We start from the raw sequence: 18,775 nt of genomic DNA, 5'->3' as shown, positions 1-18,775 counted from the left end.
AAAATAAAGAGTTAAACCAGCTACTTATTTTTATTTCATCATTACTGGAGATTTAATAATGTCTAGCATCAAAGCATCTCTCTCTAAGGGATTTAACTTCTGTATAGGAACATTCAAAAGAGCCTCTTCAATCACCATTTTCCTCAGAAGTTCTAACTGAAGTCACCATGCAGTGTTGCAACAGGGTTTACTCTGGCAAGCCCAAAAAGTCAAAAAAAGAACTATTAACTTTTTAAATGACAACACAACCTGGGAGATTACTTGGTATGCCATGTATCACTAGGTACTCACAAAGTTCTTTGAGAGATACTTTTGACTGCTCCAAAAAATAGGAATGTGGAAATTTAGCACACTGGAGGCAACATGCCTGCTCTAAAGGAAAGAGATTCTGAGGCAAGCAAGCAAACCATTCCCACAACTGATATGCAGAGATATATTCTGAAGTAGCCACCTCTTCTAACCACCCAGCTGGAGGAAAGGATTGCAGTAACAATACTCTCTAACTGGTAATGTCAATAAGCTGCTTTTTGGGGTTTGAATGGAAGAAAGAAAGATAACAGCAACAAAAAATAACATACAAGTAGACCTAGAATAAGGAGGCTGGATGTCATTCTTCAAGAATCTATGGTGGGGGAGACTAATACAAAACAAAAAATAAACTGTAGGCTGTAATTATGTATTTTCATTTGCGACTTATTCCATCGAGGCGCTGTAAAAAACATAAATATAACTTACATCATGATTCCTTGTACTGTATTTTTGCTCACATTCAAGCCTTTCAGATAGTCCATGATAAGAATTAGCAAGTCTCCTTCATTCTGCAGTTCTTCTACATAAAGTTCAGTAAACCTAAGAGAAAAATTAAGCTATAACACTTAAGACATCTGCCTGCTGGTGATAAAACAGACACCCTGAAATTTCAATAAAACCCAGTTAATCTCACACAGAATACAATGCTCAAAATATAGTATAAGCAGCAAATCAAATATTGACTTGTTTGCCAACGTCAAGGTTTACTAACTTGATATACAAATGACTGAGCTGAAGCAGGGAGTAATATGTAACTACATGCTAAGTATGACATTGCTTAAGTACAAAGTATCAATATCTATATTGTTTTATACAGTCTACCAAGTTAAACTCACTCTACAAGAAGCATACTTTTAAAAGGAGTGTGTGATACAGAACTCCAGACAGCAGTTACTGAATATTAAAGTATTGGCATAGTGAGAGGGCTTTTGAAAACCAATTCTCTATATTAATCATTTACTGCTGTGAAACATACCTTACATCCAATTTTTGTACTGTCAAGCTTACCGCACATGTTCCCTCTTTTCATAAATTTCTAATGGGGGAACCATTTAAAGAGAGCAAACCAACTTGGCAAGATGCAAAGGAAACTAAGCAGCTACATTAGCAGCAAAATATCCACTTCAATAGCTAAATTTAAAGCAGAGTTCTAGGCCACTCCAAAAATGGCAGTAATTGGGTTTCATGTTCATTGTCTCACTGACTCCACATCAGTTGTGCTTACCACATATAAAAAAATAGCATTTCTAACTGTTAGTCCTGGAAACTCATCCTGGGATCTGAGAGTCAAACTGGGTTCTTTCCATCTCATGCATCACCACTAGTAACAAAGTAGGCCTGTTACACTTGTAAAATTTCATTGCCTTCAGTGGATTTTGGACAAATATAATTTACTGGAACTTAATAAGCAATTCTGATAATAATGCCAAAGGGGGAAATTTACTCCAGCTCTCTCCCTCTTAACCTTATTTTTGTCACTAATGAGAGCAGATGATTAACTCTATACAGTAAACAGACCTACTGAGTAAGCAGTGAAGATTTTCACATAGTCACTTTTCAGAATAATATAAATTTTGTGTAAGTTTCCTGACAGTCAGCAGGGAAATTGCATGAGAGATAAACAGAAGATCCAGAATTTAGTGCTCACAGGTGGTGTCAGGTGGGTTACATTAGAGAAAGAAATTTTCAGACTCACTTTCCCCAGCCATGGTGTTCCTCCGAGTCCCAAATATTCCAGGTATCTCACATCCACTCCCATACCCAACTAACCTTCCTCCAACTGTAAAAAGCTAAATATATAGGTCTTTCTACAGCCCATCAACACTGCTAAATTATCAACAAAGATTGCTAAAGGAACATGAAGCACTTGCCTTTGTTATTCCAAAAAGGCACAGAGTACGCTGCTGCTGCAGGACCATTCCCAGCCTCTGACAGCTTACGTTTAAGGAATGACTCCTACACTATAACATTCTACACTATTCCCGGATCAGCTCTTTAGGTTCTACATCTGCAGATCCGTAGTTTCCCCCTGCTATTCAATCAGCACTCCTTAATTATCATATAACAAACAAGTCTCAGAGGAAGTTAGCTTAAGTTTCACACCTATCTCCTGGGGCTTCAAACACTTTGTACTTTTGCTCATGTTGAATCACGAAGCTAGTCAAATTCCAAAACAGACAGTGACTTTAACTATTTTACAATCCATTCATTTTTTCTACCTGTTTCTTATTCCTGGAGGTAGATTTCTCTTTCCAACATCTGTAGCTGGATTCATACAGGCAAACAAACGAAAACCAGGGTGACGCACCAGAGGTTCTAAAAAGAAAAATAAAGACAGTTCACTTCTATTCACAAACACAGGAACGCTATGATGTAAACCAAAAACATTTCCTGGTTAATCCAAGACAGTAAGTCCCTCCACTGAACCACTCATCTGTTGCTACCCTACATTCTCTTTTAGCTACAGTGCCACTGTTAGACCCTTTAATGATTCACCTGGTCTGGTGAGTTAGGGCATGTATACAACAGCAGCATCCACACAGGTAGGGAAGTGACTTGCCCAAAGTCACCCAGAGGTAGAGCCTGGAACTGAGCCCCGGTCATCCCAGTCCATTATCCTAAAAGCTACACTGTCTGCCCAATGTACAGAGTTCCTTCTGCATCACCTCTAGAAGTATGAAATACCTATTCAGGGGTGCTCCAGACACCTGTTCAAAAGAGGGGCTAACATGCAAGAGCAACAGCAATTCCTGCAGACTGAAGACATTGGGGTCTTTGTGAAAGTACACTGCTCTTCCCCATCACATAAAGAGGTGAAGTCATACCCTTCCAGTGCATTTTTCTTTCACTCCTTATGGGGTAAAAGATTCTGCAGTGGTTATTTTAAGCCATATGGGAGGGGCAATTGACCAATTCAGAGGATTCTGTTGCTACAGACCATTAAAAAACCAAACCAAACCAAACCAAACCACTGTTAAGTAAACTGGCAGCCGCATGCTGCATGAGTTGATGTTTGTGTGGCCTTCATGATACACCACAAAAACATCGCGCTGCAATCCAGAGGTGAAATAACTTTAACCGTGCACCACACTTTAGGAAAGATGTGGTCAAACTGGAGAGAGTCCAGAAAAGAGCAACAAAAATGATAAAATTCATGGAAGATTCTGGCAACCAAAAGTGCATGCAGTATTCAAGATGTGGGCATACCATGTATTTATATAGTGGCATTATGATATTTAATGTCTTATTATCTATTCCTTTCTTAATGGTTCTTAACAGTCTGTTAGCTTTTTTTGACTCCTTCTGCACATTGAGTAGATGTTTTTAAGAGAACTATCCAGAGTGACTTCAAGGTCTCTTTCTTGAGTGGTAACAACTAATTTAGACTCCATCATTTTCTATGTATAGTTGGGATTATGCTTTCCAATATGCACTACTTTGCATTCATCAAGACTGAATTTCATCTGCCATTTTGTGAGATCCCTTTGTAACTCTGCACAATCTGCTTTAGCCTTAACTGTCTTGAGTAATTTTCTATTATCTGCAAACTTTGCCACCTCTCAGTTTACCCCTTTTTCCAGAACATCTATGAATATGTTGAACAGCATTAGTCTCAGTACAGATCCTTGGGGAACTCCACTATTTTACCTCTCTCAATTCTGAAAACTGACCGTTTATTCCTACCCCATGAAAGAACCTTAGCTCTTATCCCACAACTACTTACTTTGCTTATCAAAGGCTTTCTGAAAGTCCAAGTACACTATATCCACTGAATCACCCCTGTCCACACATTTGTTGATCCATTCAAAGAATTCTAATAGATTGGTGAGGCATGATTTCCCTTTACAAAAGCGGTGTTGACTCTTCCCCAACAAATCATGTTCATCTATGTGTCTGATAATTCTGTTCTTTACTATAGTTTCAACCAATTTGCCTGGTACTGAAGTTAGGCTTATCGGGCCTGTACTTGCCAGAATCACCTTTGGAGCCTTTTTAAAAGTATGGTGTCACATTAGCTATCCTCCAGTCATCAGGTACAGAAACTGATTTAAGTGATAGGTTACATACCACAGTAGGACAAGAAGTAATGTGCTTAATCCTCAGCAAGGGAGATTTAGGTTAGATATTAGGAAAAGCTTTCCAACTAAAAGGGTTGTTAAAGCTCTGGAATACACTTCCAAGAGAGGTAGTGGAATTCCCATCATTGGACATTTTTAAAAACAGGTTGGACAAACACCTGTCAAGGATGGTCTAGGTTTACTTGGTCCTGCCTCGGAGCAGGGGCCTGGATTTGATGACATCCGAGCTTCCTTACAATTCTACATTTGTATGGTTCTAGTAATACGTGCAACTGCAGCAAGACAATGCACGATTTTGTCTTAACAGCCAGTATCGGCCTTTCAGTGAAACAGACGGAAAAAAGCATTCGTGGACACTGCTACTATGTGAACACTCTGAAACCGTCAGTAACACAACACAACAGGACCACAACGTTGCAAATCAAAGTAACGAAAGACATGGATATTACCCTCATTAGAGGGTACAGATTTACCTCCATTACTTCAGGATCACTTCTGCCACATTTTCTCATTCAAGTCCTGACCTTGGCTAGACTCTTGCAGTCAAGCTTCACTACCAACCAGGTATGATAAACAGAGCTAAGTGTCATCAGCATTCTGATGCCACTGCAATCCAACCATCTCATATGCCCCCCAAATTGCCTTACATACACACTTAAACACAGTTGCCAGACACCAACAAACATACAGCACAAACAAACATACTGATAGTACCTGTGTCTCCTCTGTCTAGTAACACCAATGAGCCAGATGATCCTTCTAGTAAGCCACTCAGGCATTCTAAAGTCTCTGCTGCAGCCAAATTAATCTCATCCAGCAAAATCCATTCTCCTTTCTTCACCGCTTGTGCTAGAGCACCCTAAAAGTGGGACCAATTCAATGTTCGTTATTTTACCATTGAGGACATATGAAAGCCAAACATTTTGTGAGGCTGTAAACACGAATTACAACCTATTGTGCAATCTGTGGATTGACTAGATAAATGGAAAATCATATTCCACCTCAATGAAAATCATATTCCACCTGTCTGGGCCAGCAATTAGCATGCAAGCCAGGAGAAAAAAAAAAAGTCAACTTTTTTTTCACTCTCCACTATCAGAGATCACTTTATCCTCAACCTTTCGAAAAGTTACCTAATTTGCTCTTCCACACTTTTCTTGCAGAGTTAAATTTCCTGGTTTGTGCACCAGCATTAATTATTTTTCAGTGCACTCATTACTGTGGTGCCTAACCACCAATGTCAGCACTCCTAAAGAAATAAGCCAGTTCATTACTATGATGCCAACCTCTTAAAAACTATGGTCAATCGTCTCTGAGCCAGAATTATACATTGTTTACTGAAAACCTACTTAGACCAAGTGGAACATTTTTGAGCAATGACTGGTCAAGAATTTAGACAATTCAAATATACTTTGAATACTGTCAAGTTAATAAAATTATGAGGCATAATCATTTAAAATATCAGCAAGAATTTGGGAAGTTATAACAATTAAAAATCTAATACAATTTACTTGAGCCTTTCATCTAAGTCTTTGTATATACTTTAATCTAAAAATACAAAATTATGATTGTTTAGGAATTCTGTTGGAGAATTTAATACAGTCATTTTATCCTACTGAAACTGAATTTTCTGCTCAAGTTTTCCCAAAATTGCTTTTCTAACCGTGCCCCAGACATGTGGCATTATTGATATTCTTGTGTCAAAGCATGTATAGCTTTCATCAGACCATCAATATGTTTCTTTATAACCAAATAAACAATTCTCTCTAGCCATCCCAGCCTCAAGGAAAAATAGTACATCCAAATCTACACCATCACTGTCTCTAAAGTTTTGCTTCATAAAAAGGCTTGTCAGTACACCCAATTACCTCATAATATTGGTTAAGCACTCTTATAACTATAAATACGCCCCCACTTTCCTACCCTAATGTCAAAACTGAAATATCTAAATACCTCTACAAATGCAAACACCAGAGAATTTTCTGTCATTTTCATCTGTTGATGGGCATGGTTCAGACTAAGACCAAATGCTTCCCACTTTTCTTTCAGTGGTGAGCCTACAAGCAAAACAAATTTGATTTTTGTAATGTTAGAATTATGGCATAAAACAAATTGCTAGAACACTGAATTTTGGGAAGCCACTGCAGTCATGGAATATAATGCAATAAGATTGAGCTTGGCTGAACCCATAAGGAGAAGAAAATATTCAAGTTTTGCAGTTTAAATCTCATGAATTAAAAAAGAACTGTTATAGTTTTATTCTAATTTATTTTTTATAACATTCTAAGAGCTTATCATTGTATATTATGAGTATAATCAACCCGCTATTCACTTAAAAGTCTCCCAGTTTAGGAGCAGTCACTTGCTGACACATTCAATAGTATCAGAAATAATGTAGTTTCCAATCCAGTGAGACAGTAACTGGTGCTGCAGGAAACAATGAAAGCTACAAAACCTATTTGGGGATGGAGGAAATTGAGAATGAACACTCTGATAACTGAAAGGGGTCCACAAACTAGGTTTCTTGATGATATTCAAATTGTTACTCGTCCATCACAATTTTTTGATCAAGTCACTATCTGAGTAAGAGTGTTATTTGGTTAGCTTTATAAGTTTATTTTCTATTGTGAATTACTTTTCATTTGTACTGGGACTTCAATCACTTTGAGTTTTTTGTTTTTGAGGATTATTAAAAATGGTCTTTAGAACTCCCATGAAGAATCCTCACCCCTATATAGGTTAGTGCTTTTTTTAGTACCTGCATACCTGAGGTGAACTAGCTAAAGAAAGGGGAAGAAAATGTACATAATTAATTTAGCTTGGCCCACACTGACAGACAGTTACAATTATTATTATTAACTATATGTATTACTATAGGGCCTAGGAGCCCCAGTCATGAACCAGGATCCCACAGTGGTAGGCACTACATAAAAACAGAACAAAAATGGTCCATACCCCAAAAAGCTTACAATCTAAGTATAAGACAAGAAGAAACAGATGGATAGACAAACTGACAGACAAGGGAGCACAAAGAAACCATAAGACATTGTTCAGCATGATAGGCAATTGTCTCAGCACACCAATGGCCTATCTGTTGTCGAGTTTTTTGTAAGTATCACAGCAAAGGAAAGTTTCAAGGAAGGATTTGCTGGAGGACATTAAGGTAGCCTTGTAGATGATCATGAGGAGCTCCTCCTAAGAATGAGGGGCAGCATGGGCGAAAGCATGAAAGTGTTTGTTTGAAAATTTAACAAGTGGGTGATAGAGGCTGGCATCTCAGGTTGATCAGTGCCAGGAGTCTACATCTCAATAGCTCCTGAGAGATAGGTAGGGTTGGGAGAGGCTGTGATGGGTCTCGAAAGTGAAGAGAAACAGCTTATGTTTGACGTGCTAGAGACGAGGAAGCCAGTGGAGGGATGCAAAGAGAGGGGTGACCTGGTCAAAGTGACAGGCTTAGAAAATGATCGTTATAGCAGCATTCTGAATAATGCTGGATAAGAGAGGAGCAAGATTGCATTTGTCAAGGCCAGTGAGGATGATGTTGTGGAAATCAGTAAACAAGGAACTGACCACCACTATTTCTATCTTCTGCAACAGTTAGCTGTTGATGATGAGTGCTTGCTTAGGTTGAATCCTTACCTGATGTGTTTTCTTTTGCTTCCTTATTAATGGCCGATTTGAGAACATGCTGCATTAATTTGAGTAGATCATGCCAACGTTTCTGCCTGTAACACGTCTGGATATGACCCAAGAAAGTTTGATTTTGCTTCCTGGAAAACGTCTGAGAGAAGAGTTCCTCAAAAGACTCTCGTAAGGGCAGCCAAATCAATTTGTTATCCACCGGCTTATACCTGTGCAGAACCAAGAGAGAAATTAGTTACTTGCTACATGGCCAAATGCCAGCTCCCATTCGCTCTTGTTATGTCTGACAAAATTTGTGTCGCTGAACTGAAGATGTTATGAGGAATCCAGAACAAAACTATAAACTAGGTTTTATTTGCTTCTTATTAGATTTGAAATGGCATATGCATGCATGATCCTTATAAAATGATTTTATATGAACCCTACCACTCTAATAGGTGATCCATCCTTGCTCTTATCAGACAAAATGCCTAGTGAATATTTCAGTAATTGAATATACTGGGTAACTTTGGCTTTTTATTTTAGTATCAGTGGTTTGCACACTTGTACACAGAACTTAGTTAAACCATTTAAAAGTATAGTACAAGCTCTTGAATGCTAGTAGTGATAGCAGGATTCCTGTTCACTGAAACAACTATCTACTTACCCATTTTTATACGTTACATTATAGTTCAGGTGTATTTATAATCAAATATGCTTGAATGAAAGCTTTCTATCTTTAATACATTTGCAGTCCAAGTTATATCAACTAATTCAATGACTCACCCTCCAAGCAGATCTGCAGTGTCACTCTGTTGGTTCATATTGATTACCCTCAAATGATGTCCTTGGAACAAAACAAGAAAAGTCATCATTCATGTACTTTCTACTGCCTTTGTACAAGGTATAAGGTTTATACTGTATTTTACCTGTGATATGAGCAAGATATTGGACAGTTGAAGTTTTGCCAGTTCCCGTTTCACCCACCAACAGCACAGGCTCTCCTTTGTCAACACACACAGCAAGCTGTTCAATCAGTACTGAAGATGGGCGAGTAGCAGCGAAGGTGTGCTTCTCCCTGCCAATCCAGAAAAGGCAGCTATTAAGGACAGGGTACCTCAAGAAGCTATCACTTCAATTTTAATTTTTTTCCCTTAGAGTTATAACTAAAGAAAATATATCTGAAAAAAACTAGCTCTAAGATATGTGTTTAAGTATCCAATTAGACACACGTTCATTTTCTCTATTTACAACTCAGAAATTTAGGCTTTTTTGTGATTAATTTTTTATTGCTTTTAATAAAGAAATTTGGGCTTCTCACAGGAAGCCTTGCTTTTTTATACTTCCTTCTTCACTCCCACCTGAGTTACTGCCATCAAAACAGGTTCTGGTGCAGCATCCTGCAAACACTCCCTTCATCAAGTCAGAGATGCTACTGACACCACCCAACACCTTCCCATAGCATTTCCAGCTCTAGCCTGATTTCAAGATGTTCTGACTTAAAAGATGCAGAGAATCTCCATCCTGGGTTTGTTAGAGATGCCATGCCGACATCTCAGTCTTGATATAAGATCCTGATATCAAAACAAAGCCTCATTCCTTTGCTTAAAATGATGTTGCCAAGCTATCTTACATGCAGCTTTTACACTTCAGCTTTCAATTCATTCGACTCAAACAAAAAATCTATAGCTCCCAGGAAAAAAGGTACAGGAAGGGTGAGCTACAATCATCTTTACCTTTGTATAAGAAGCGCCTGCATTTGCTTCCGCAAGAGCCGCACTCTTCCCACACAGACATCATGTTCCCCTATTCGAATTTCTGGTTTATGAAGTTGACAATAGAACTCTGCCTGTATAGAAAGCATCATTACTCCTATTGGATACCATAATTCTGCCTCCTACTTTATGCAAATCATAGCCTCTACATTTTCTAGTATGATTGTGGAACAAGCTCATTTGCTCATAAACACATGTTTTTTCCTCATCACTTAAAAGACTTTAGAATCTTCAAAATTCCACCCCTCCATCCCATTGGTCCTTTTCCACTGGGCAACTATTGATTACTCTCTGTACGTCTTACGAAACCTATGTCACTATGGTTCTATTTTGTCGATCTCCTTAATAGTCAATTACATAAACCTGAATCAGAATTTAGTTAGTTTAATCTGTGCTCTGCTGAAGCAGGAAAGCAAACAGCTTGTTGGATGAGGCATAATATATTTTATGTATAGAAGCACTGAGTGGACGTCTGTTTCAACAGGATATTCGTGGCATTGTTACAGATTCTTCTGTTTCTATACTTAAACAATGGGAAAGGAGAGAAGTGAACAGAAAGATCTGTAGATATTTGACCTTTTGAATTTTCTCAAAGAGCTAATGTTTTTCTTCATTAAAGAAAGCTGAGAAGGAGGAATACTGTCAATTTTGGGGTAGAGGACGGAGGTAGGAAGAGAGGAAGGTCACATTTTTATCTGTAAATTTTATAAGTTATCCAAGTTAACTATAAGTGAAAGACTAGAGGAAACATTTTCCATTTGCTTTGCGCTAGTCAAATTCATAGTTTTGTTGATGGTGTTGTCCTTTGTTTCTCATGCATTAGCATGACGAGGACACCTGCCACAGACCTGGAGGAAGTTCACATTTATACTCTACTCCAGACCCTTTAAGAGGGTGTTTACCATAAACATTAGCAGCAAAGCTGAAACTATAACTGGAGAGTCAGAAAGCAGTGATAAGCACAGAAAGGAAGAGGAGTTGGGGGCCCAGGTATATTAGGTGCTGCTGTACTTGGGCCTTTTTCAAAGACTACTCTAAACAGCAGTGGAACAGCAGGGGAAAAAAGGAAAATTTTTAAATTTTGTCTAAATTGTCTCAGGCCTTGTTATTCTTAAATTAGTCACTTCCAAAAATTTCAAACACACCATCTATCCTTTTAAGGAGGGTTTCTAAGACTAATATTACTTTACTATGTGGACTCAGAAGCATTCTGATACACATGCTTTTTCAAACTGCATCTATGCTAAAAAGCTAAAGCAGCATCAGTATCAGCATTTTGCTACACATGAATAACCAGTTTTACTTATGCCTGTAACTGTGAAATTAAACAGTTTCATCCAGACAAAAAAATCATCTTTCACCTTTCGTTTATTGAGCAATTTAGAATATTTTAAATAAAGATCACACTAATCATTTCTCAATATACCTTTTTCTTGGAAATATTTAGTTTGCTTCCAATAATTTCTGCCATTTTCTGTCTGCTCCCTTGCTTGGACAGCATAGCTGTAAAACAGTCTAATGCCTGTCAAGGGAAAAAAACACCACATCTTCAGTTAATATGACATAACCTGACAGAAACCACTTCTTCAGGTATCCTAATCCAGAGCTCACTGAAGTCAGTGAAAGTCTTTTAATTGATTTCAGTGGACTTTGGATCTGGCCCTATGAGTCCAACCGCACAAACTTCAGAAGGAACCATAAAAAAGCCTTAATTTCTTCAAACAACATTTCTATATCTTAGTGTCAGTTTTAAAATCTTCCTGGGTGATAAGCATTTCCTCATGGGTCAGGAGATACCACACCTTAAAGATACCACTGATGCAGGATTGGACAATACCAGCTCTGCATTACAAGTTAGGGTAATATGTAAGAGGGGAAGTTCCACATTCGGGGAAAGGACCTGCACAGTTGGATTTAGCATAGCTAAAGGCATCTGGATCATAGGAGGAGAATACAATATTTCTGGGGTTTGTTTTTTTTTTATAAAGACATTAAAATATTCCTACAGTTGTATTTTTGTAGCATTTAGGATGCACAAATGGTACACACTTGGGATGATATATATAATACATAGCTTTGCCACTCACAAGTAATGTGCCTTTCCAAACTCTCACCAATAAAACTTATGTCACACCACACCATCATGTATTTTATATTCCAGTAAATTGGTCAGAACGACATTCAGCATGTTACTACACGCATATCTTTGCTAGGTCCGAAATGTCTAAGCCCATAGGGACGCCTCTAGCATGGTCTGTGATTGCATCAATAACTCCAACCAGAATCTGTCCAAGGCAGCACTCTTTTTTATATTGAGTCTTATTTTGTTTTAAGGGCTAACACGAAAAACTTTAGTGAACAACTGTAAAATGGATAGTCTTACTGTACCTCTTGAAAAATTTTCACTGCAGTAGTTGAGGAAGAGCTGTCAAAGTTGTAGGCAATCCTGCTGCACCAATTCAATAAATCTCTAAGACAAGAGAGAGGAAGCCATGTTTTAGGAGAGCTGACTCAATAATACAAAGCTCTTCTTTCCTCGGTTATTCAACTCAGTCCAATTACCCTCCCTGCTGGTAACTAGATTTTATTTTCATTCAGATTTTATTTTACTTTTTATTGTACACATGAAGTTATGATATAAATGACACGTGCGTGCCAAAGCGCAAATGACTACTTAAAGAACCATAATGTCTGTTCTGTAGAAGTACTACGAAATATCAGAAACAGCCAGATATGCACACCACACTAACAATTCTAGATAAACAAAGTTATTACGAAAAGCATGCTCTCTTTATTGAGTAATTTACAAGGAACAACTTTTCAAAGCTCAGATTGCTTGTCAATACCTCCTTCCTTCTGAACTTCAGAACAAAACAAACATTTTTATGATGACAAAGTTTATGCCTAATATTAAGTGTGCAACTGGCTATGTTTTAAATGCATGCCATTTCTATCAAACCCCAAGGCTATCGTGCACCACCACATATCTAGTTCTTGCATATTTTTTCATGAAATAGTATTGATTATATAAATTCAGTACAGCTATCTTCAATGTGAGAAGAGAGAAAATCCAACAATTCACTCTGCATTTTGTCATAATTAGGAAGGCCAAAAAAGGAATTTGAAGAGCAACCAGCCAAAGACTCAAATACTAACATCAAAAAAAAAAGTTAAGTACATCAGAAGCAGGAAGGCTACTAAACAATCAGTGGAGCCACAGGATGATAAATGTGCTAAAGGAGCAAAGGCCATTGTGGAGAAACTAAATGAATTCTCTGCATCTGTCTTCACCGCAGAGGATGTGAGCAAGATTCCCACACCTGAGCTGTTCTTTTTAGGTGACAAATCTGAGGAACTATCCAAGATTGAGGTGTCATTGGAGAAGGTTTTGGAGCAAACTGATAAATTAAACAACAATAAATCACCAGGAACAGATGGTATCCACCCAAGAATTCTGAAGAAACTCAAATGTGAAATTGCAGAATTACTAACTGTGGTATGTAACCTATCATTTAAATCAGTGTGAGTACTAGATGACTGGAGGATAGCTAATATAAACACCAATTTTTAAAAAGGCTCCAGAGGTGATTCTGACAATTACAGATCAGTGAGCCTAACTTCAGTACCAGGCAAATTGGTTGAAATTATAGTAAAGAACAGTACTATAGTAAAAAGAACTATAGTAAGGGCACATAGATGAACATGATCTGTTGGAGAAGAGTCAACATGGTTTTTGTAAAGTGAAATCATGCCTCACCAATCTATTAGAATTCTTTGAGGGGGGCAACAAACATGTGAACAAGAGGGATCTAGTGGATATACTGTATTTAGATTTCCACAAGCTCTTAAGAAAAGTAAGCAGTCATGGGATAAGAGGAAAGGTCCTCTCATGAATCAGTAACTGGTTAAAAGATAGGAAACAAAGGGTAGGAATAAATGGTCAGTTTTCAGAATGGAGAGAGATGTCCAGTGTTTACACTGAAGTGGAAAATTTGCAGATGATACAAAACTACGCAAGATAGTTAAGTCTAAAGCAGAGTGCAAAGAGTTACAAAGGGCTCTCACAAAACGGGTGACAGGGCAACAAAATGGCATATGAAATTCAATATTGATAAATGCGAAGTAATACATATTTGAAAACAATCTCAACTACACATTCAAAATCATGGGGTCTAAATTAACTGTTACTACTCAAGAAAGAGATCTCAGAGTCATTGTGCACAGTTCTCTGAAAACATCCACTAAAAGTGCAGCGGTAGTCAAAAAAACTAACAGATCGTTAGGAACCATTAGGAAAGGGATAGATAATAAGATAGAAAATATCATAATGCCTCCATATAAATCCACGGTACGCTCACATCTTGAATATTGCATGCAGATCTGGATGGCCCATCTCAAAAAAGATTTTTCAATTCTAATATAAGTACAGAAAAGGCAACAAAAATGATCAGGGGTATGGAACAACTTCCATACGAGGAGAGATTAAGAAAAGACAACTAAGAGGGGATATGATAGAGGACTATAACATTTTGACTGATGTGGAGAAAGTGCATAAGGAAATGTTATTTACTCCTTCACATAACACAAGAACTAGGGGACACCCAATGAAATTAATAGGCAGCAGGTTTAAAACAAACAAAAGGAAGTACTTCTTCACACAATGCATAGTCAACCTGTGGAACTCATTGCCAAGGATGTTGTGAAGGCCAAAACTATAACAGAGTTCACAAAAGAATTAGGTAAGTCCATGGAGGATAGGCCCATCAATGGCTATTATCGAGGATGGTTAGGGATGCAAACCAATGCTCTGAGTGTCCCTCGCCTCTGTTTGCTAGAAGCTGTGAGTGGACAACAGGGGATGGATCACTTGATGATTGCCTGTTCTGTTCATTTCCCTCTAAAGCACCTGGCATTGGCTTCTGTTGGAAGACAGGATACTGGGCTAGAGGTACCATTGTTCTGACCCCGTATGGCCATTTTATGTCACAAAAAGCCATAAAACAATTGAATGCTACAGGATTGGTTACTTTGAGCAACTATAGATTAGAATGCCATAAACAATTGCTTAATACCAAGATTCACTAATCTGATGTGCAAATAAAGAATATGACAAATGAAAAAATATTTATTAGTTACCATTAATCTTATTTGTGTCACAGTTCAACAAGAAGTTTTAGTAGTGATTACCAAATCTTATCTACTAGACTTTATACGTTTTGCTTTAAAAGACGCTGAGAAATATCCCTGTTGCTTTATATTAAATTCTTATTTCTAATCCCTTGAGATTCTTGACCCCAAAGCTGTTCAAACAATTCAAAATTATACAGTCAGTCTTTCATAATAGTTATATTCCATAATAAACATGAAAGTGAATCCTAACATCATTTGGATTTAGAGTTCTAGGGGGCTAAAAAGCAATAAAAACTACTTTAAAATGAACAAAAAGAATGACAGAATTTTCCAGGCTCATTAATTTTTTTAACTGAGGTTTCATAATTTTAACTGTTTTTTCCTCAATTAAAAAAACACAAACCATGCCAAGATTTACTGTAAACTATCACCAGCTGGCTAAATATTCTCTAAATAAATGTGTAAGGGACAAACTTACCTCAGAGATAGTTCTCTTCCCTCCAGACTTGGCCTTTTGTTTTCTTTTCTCAGTTCTGATGCATCTTCCGATCGCTGCTCACAGCCAGGAAAACTGATTTCCAATGTTTGATGCTTGTCTCCAGTAAGCTGAAGATAAATGTCTAATAGACGATCAGTCACAGCAGCAAGGCTAGGGTATCTGCCCTTAAGAACCTGAGAAACAGAAATTGTAATTTGTATAAAGGCAGAAGCTAACTGCTGGTCATGCAAGTTTTATTATGATATACATAGATAATCACTCTCCAAGGAGGCCAGTTACAAAGACAGAATTATTGCCTAATAAGGGGATCCAGTCTTAAAAAGAAGTTAAGTACTTTTGTAGCCTATGATGATGGTGCTTGCTTATGTTATACAGAACTGTGTTGAAATGTAAGTACAATAGATACGGCTTAATAGAAACCTGGATATGAATAACTTCCAGTTAACAGCAATGTTTTGCCAGGAACCAATCTCATCCCATTGATTTTAATGTTAGGGGTTTGGATATTGGCAACAGCACGTCGCTTATTAAGCATATTTTTTTAAAAGAAAGGATCCACCTACAGGCAAGTATGCAGGGCTGCGGCCCCGGAAAGAAGCACTGGGATAGGCTGAGCACCCCTGAATGCAGGTTTGTGGAGCTGCAGTCAGGGAAGAAAGTTCTGGGATCTGCCTTCCATGACTAGAGAGGTACAAACCTACCTGGGCTGGTGCTCAGCCAGTCCGAACACTTCCTTCTGGGAGGGCAGCCTGCAAACCTGCCTGCACACAGGGATCACACAGGAGGTAAGGGGCTGTGGGCAGAGTGGGGGATCAGCAGCTGCAGCCCTGATGCTGAAGCTGCACGGTACCTCTGCCAGTGCCTGCGCTCTCCCAACTAAACCCCACCAGGGCACTCTACATAAGGAAGGAGGTGCTGGGACGTGTTGAGATCCTACACCTGGGGCAGGGTGAGGTACTGTGTAGCTCCATGCACCCCAGCACCCCCATTCTCTGGAAAGCCCTGACATTCGGGCTGCAGCTGCTTGCTCCTTGCTGCTGTCCTGCCCACACGTAGGTTTGTGAGCTGCAACAAGGGAAGGCACGTCACAGCGCTTCCTTCCCTGGCTGCTGCCTCAGAAACCTGCTTGCTCCTTATTAGCAACTGTGGGACAATAGCAACTTTTTGCTGGCAACCAAGAGGCTGCTAATAAATGGAATCTACTGTAGACCCAAAAATCTATTTCCTAAAAACAGGCTTGACAATAGTCAAGCAAGGCCTGGTAAAAGAGGAGTAAAGTGAAATGAAAATTCAGAGGCAAGCTAGAGATAAGTTACGGCATAACATCAGGTCATGTTATGAATTCAATCGGGGGAGGGTCCCAGAGCCTAGGCTCCAGCCCGAGCCCAAATGCTTACACTGCCATTTTACAGCTCTACAAGCCCAAGTCACCTGCCATAGGCCAGCCACGGGTGTTTAACTACAGTGTAGATATATCCTAAGAGGCTTGTTGGATCCCTTCCATGCCTTCATGAGAATTAGAAGAACATTTCCCCCTCAAGTCTTTTGAATGGGGTGTAGGGAGGGGGGTGACCAAAAAACCCAAAAAAGTTTTCCCTCATTGACAAGCCTTCTTCACATTCATTGTACTTTGAGCTCTATATCTGCAAATAAAAGGGCTAGAGAATGACTTTTTAAATGGAAGCTTTCTTCTCCAGCAGTCATTTGATGTACTATACTAAGTTCAACTGAAGTAAACATTCCCTAGAGAGGTTAAAGAAAATATGAATTACTTTTGTAATTTTATATCAACTAACTTTGATCCTGCGCACTAGAACACTGCTAGGAGTTCAGTAAAATTGATTCTCTTTTTCTTATACTGAGTGGCAAAAAAAAGTTTGGATTCAGAGTTGTGTTGAATTGTTCTATTTTGGGGTTGACAGAATCTCTGTCTGATTCACTTCCAAGTTTTATAGAATAAGTAATTCCTTTGTCCCAGATCTAACCTAACCATTTTGAAGCCAATATGACTATGTTGTGGATATCGGACAGCAAAAATAAGAATCAGGCTCTTTATGGAATCTCAATTGTAACCTTAACTATGGAGCAATGTCTGTTGGTCCATAATGACATTACCCCACATACCTCTTTGAGTTCTGCTTTACTCATGTTGTCCACTCGAATTTTGGTCCAATACTTATCCAGAAGAGTAGCATGACTGTTTTGCTGTCGGTACCAACCATCACCACAGCTGAAGACTCTAAATTAAACAAACACACCCAGTGGAGTTATACAGAATATTACATATTGTTTTACGGAAGAATTCAACATTCCATTATATTCTACAATAGGATTATTCCAACAGCTCAAAGGATTAGAACACTTAGCATGGTTGTCTTGAGCTGATCCGCATGCACAGGGCTCCCAGGGTCCATAACAGAAGCCCCATGTCATCCTGTCTCTTTTCCATATCACCCACCCCTTATTGGTGTATATTTCTTGGCCCAAACTGCCTATTCCTAAAGAGAAACATGCAGAAAGAAGCGAGCCAAAGCAGCAGCAAACTACCCTGGAGATTTCCCTTACCAAGTTTCCTATACATTGCCTATCCAGGGGAGGGACTTGGAATGAGTAGGGGGTTATGCGTCCTCACTTCCCAGATCCTCTCCTGTTCTCAACACTACACAGATAGCTGCTGCATCTGTCCTGACTCGGAGTTCTGTGCTGACTCCCACTACTCTTGCAGGATCCATGCTTTCACTTCACTTCACTTTCACTTCACAGTTGCAGAGGTGGACCAGGGGAAATTATAATTGTGATCTGCAAAGTCTGTCAGGTCTGGACAAAACAGTGACATGGAGCACATTGCTCTTACCCATGGCTCCAGACCTCAATAGCCATAGAGCTCCTTCAGACATAGCATCAGTGATGGGACCTCTGCAGGGCATCTGAGCAGAGGAAGAAGGTTATTTCCTGTTGCAGAGATCTGATTTCACATATACAGGAAATGCACTCCCCTTGTCTCTGATCTCTGCTCGTCCGTCCCCCCCCCCATGCCACTGCATTACTGTTGCCAGTTGTTTCTCACCCCTTCTGGGTTTTGGTCTCACTCTTCTTGTCACTCTGTCTGCCCTTGCTACTCCAGTTTTCACGGCTCCCTATCTTTGCCCCCTCGTGTTTTGTTCCTTCTTCCTTGCCCACAACCCCCTGGTTTTTGCCCTGTTTAACCCTTCCCTTCTCAGCAGAGTAAGGATGGCTAACAAGCTGCCTTGGGATCTTCTCACACTGACTCAATTTCCTGACAGTGTTTTCTCTGAGTTCACCATCTCCTGGCTCTCTCTGCAGCTGCAAGTCGCACCAGCAAAGCCTACTACTGCACATTA

The 18,775-nt window shown here is 39.0% G+C and overlaps 1 protein-coding gene across 2 annotated transcripts in view; it reads right to left on the bottom strand.

Annotated features, from left to right (window-relative positions):
* Positions 1-18,775, bottom strand: part of MDN1 (midasin AAA ATPase 1) — a 147,414-nt gene that overhangs the window by 103,830 nt on the left and 24,809 nt on the right. For both annotated transcript variants that reach the window (XM_067530039.1, XM_067530040.1), the window contains 12 exons: positions 17,538-17,652; positions 15,393-15,586; positions 12,173-12,254; positions 11,211-11,306; positions 9,746-9,858; positions 8,939-9,087; positions 8,796-8,856; positions 8,028-8,239; positions 6,342-6,445; positions 5,103-5,247; positions 2,529-2,625; positions 736-849 (listed from right to left, as the gene is read on the bottom strand). In XM_067530039.1, the coding sequence (XP_067386140.1) occupies positions 736-849; positions 2,529-2,625; positions 5,103-5,247; positions 6,342-6,445; positions 8,028-8,239; positions 8,796-8,856; positions 8,939-9,087; positions 9,746-9,858; positions 11,211-11,306; positions 12,173-12,254; positions 15,393-15,586; positions 17,538-17,652 (1,482 nt within the window). The remainder of the gene's footprint in view (positions 1-735; positions 850-2,528; positions 2,626-5,102; positions 5,248-6,341; positions 6,446-8,027; positions 8,240-8,795; positions 8,857-8,938; positions 9,088-9,745; positions 9,859-11,210; positions 11,307-12,172; positions 12,255-15,392; positions 15,587-17,537; positions 17,653-18,775) is intronic.

This window comes from Emydura macquarii, unplaced genomic scaffold, assembly GCF_026122565.2.
Source record: "Emydura macquarii macquarii isolate MOO-44397 ecotype Brisbane River unplaced genomic scaffold, CSIRO-AGI_Emac_v2 contig_3019, whole genome shotgun sequence".
Taxonomy (NCBI): domain Eukaryota; kingdom Metazoa; phylum Chordata; order Testudines; family Chelidae; genus Emydura; species Emydura macquarii.
The sequence above is the reverse complement of the archived record's forward strand: the minus strand, read 5'-3'. Positions and strand labels throughout refer to the sequence as shown.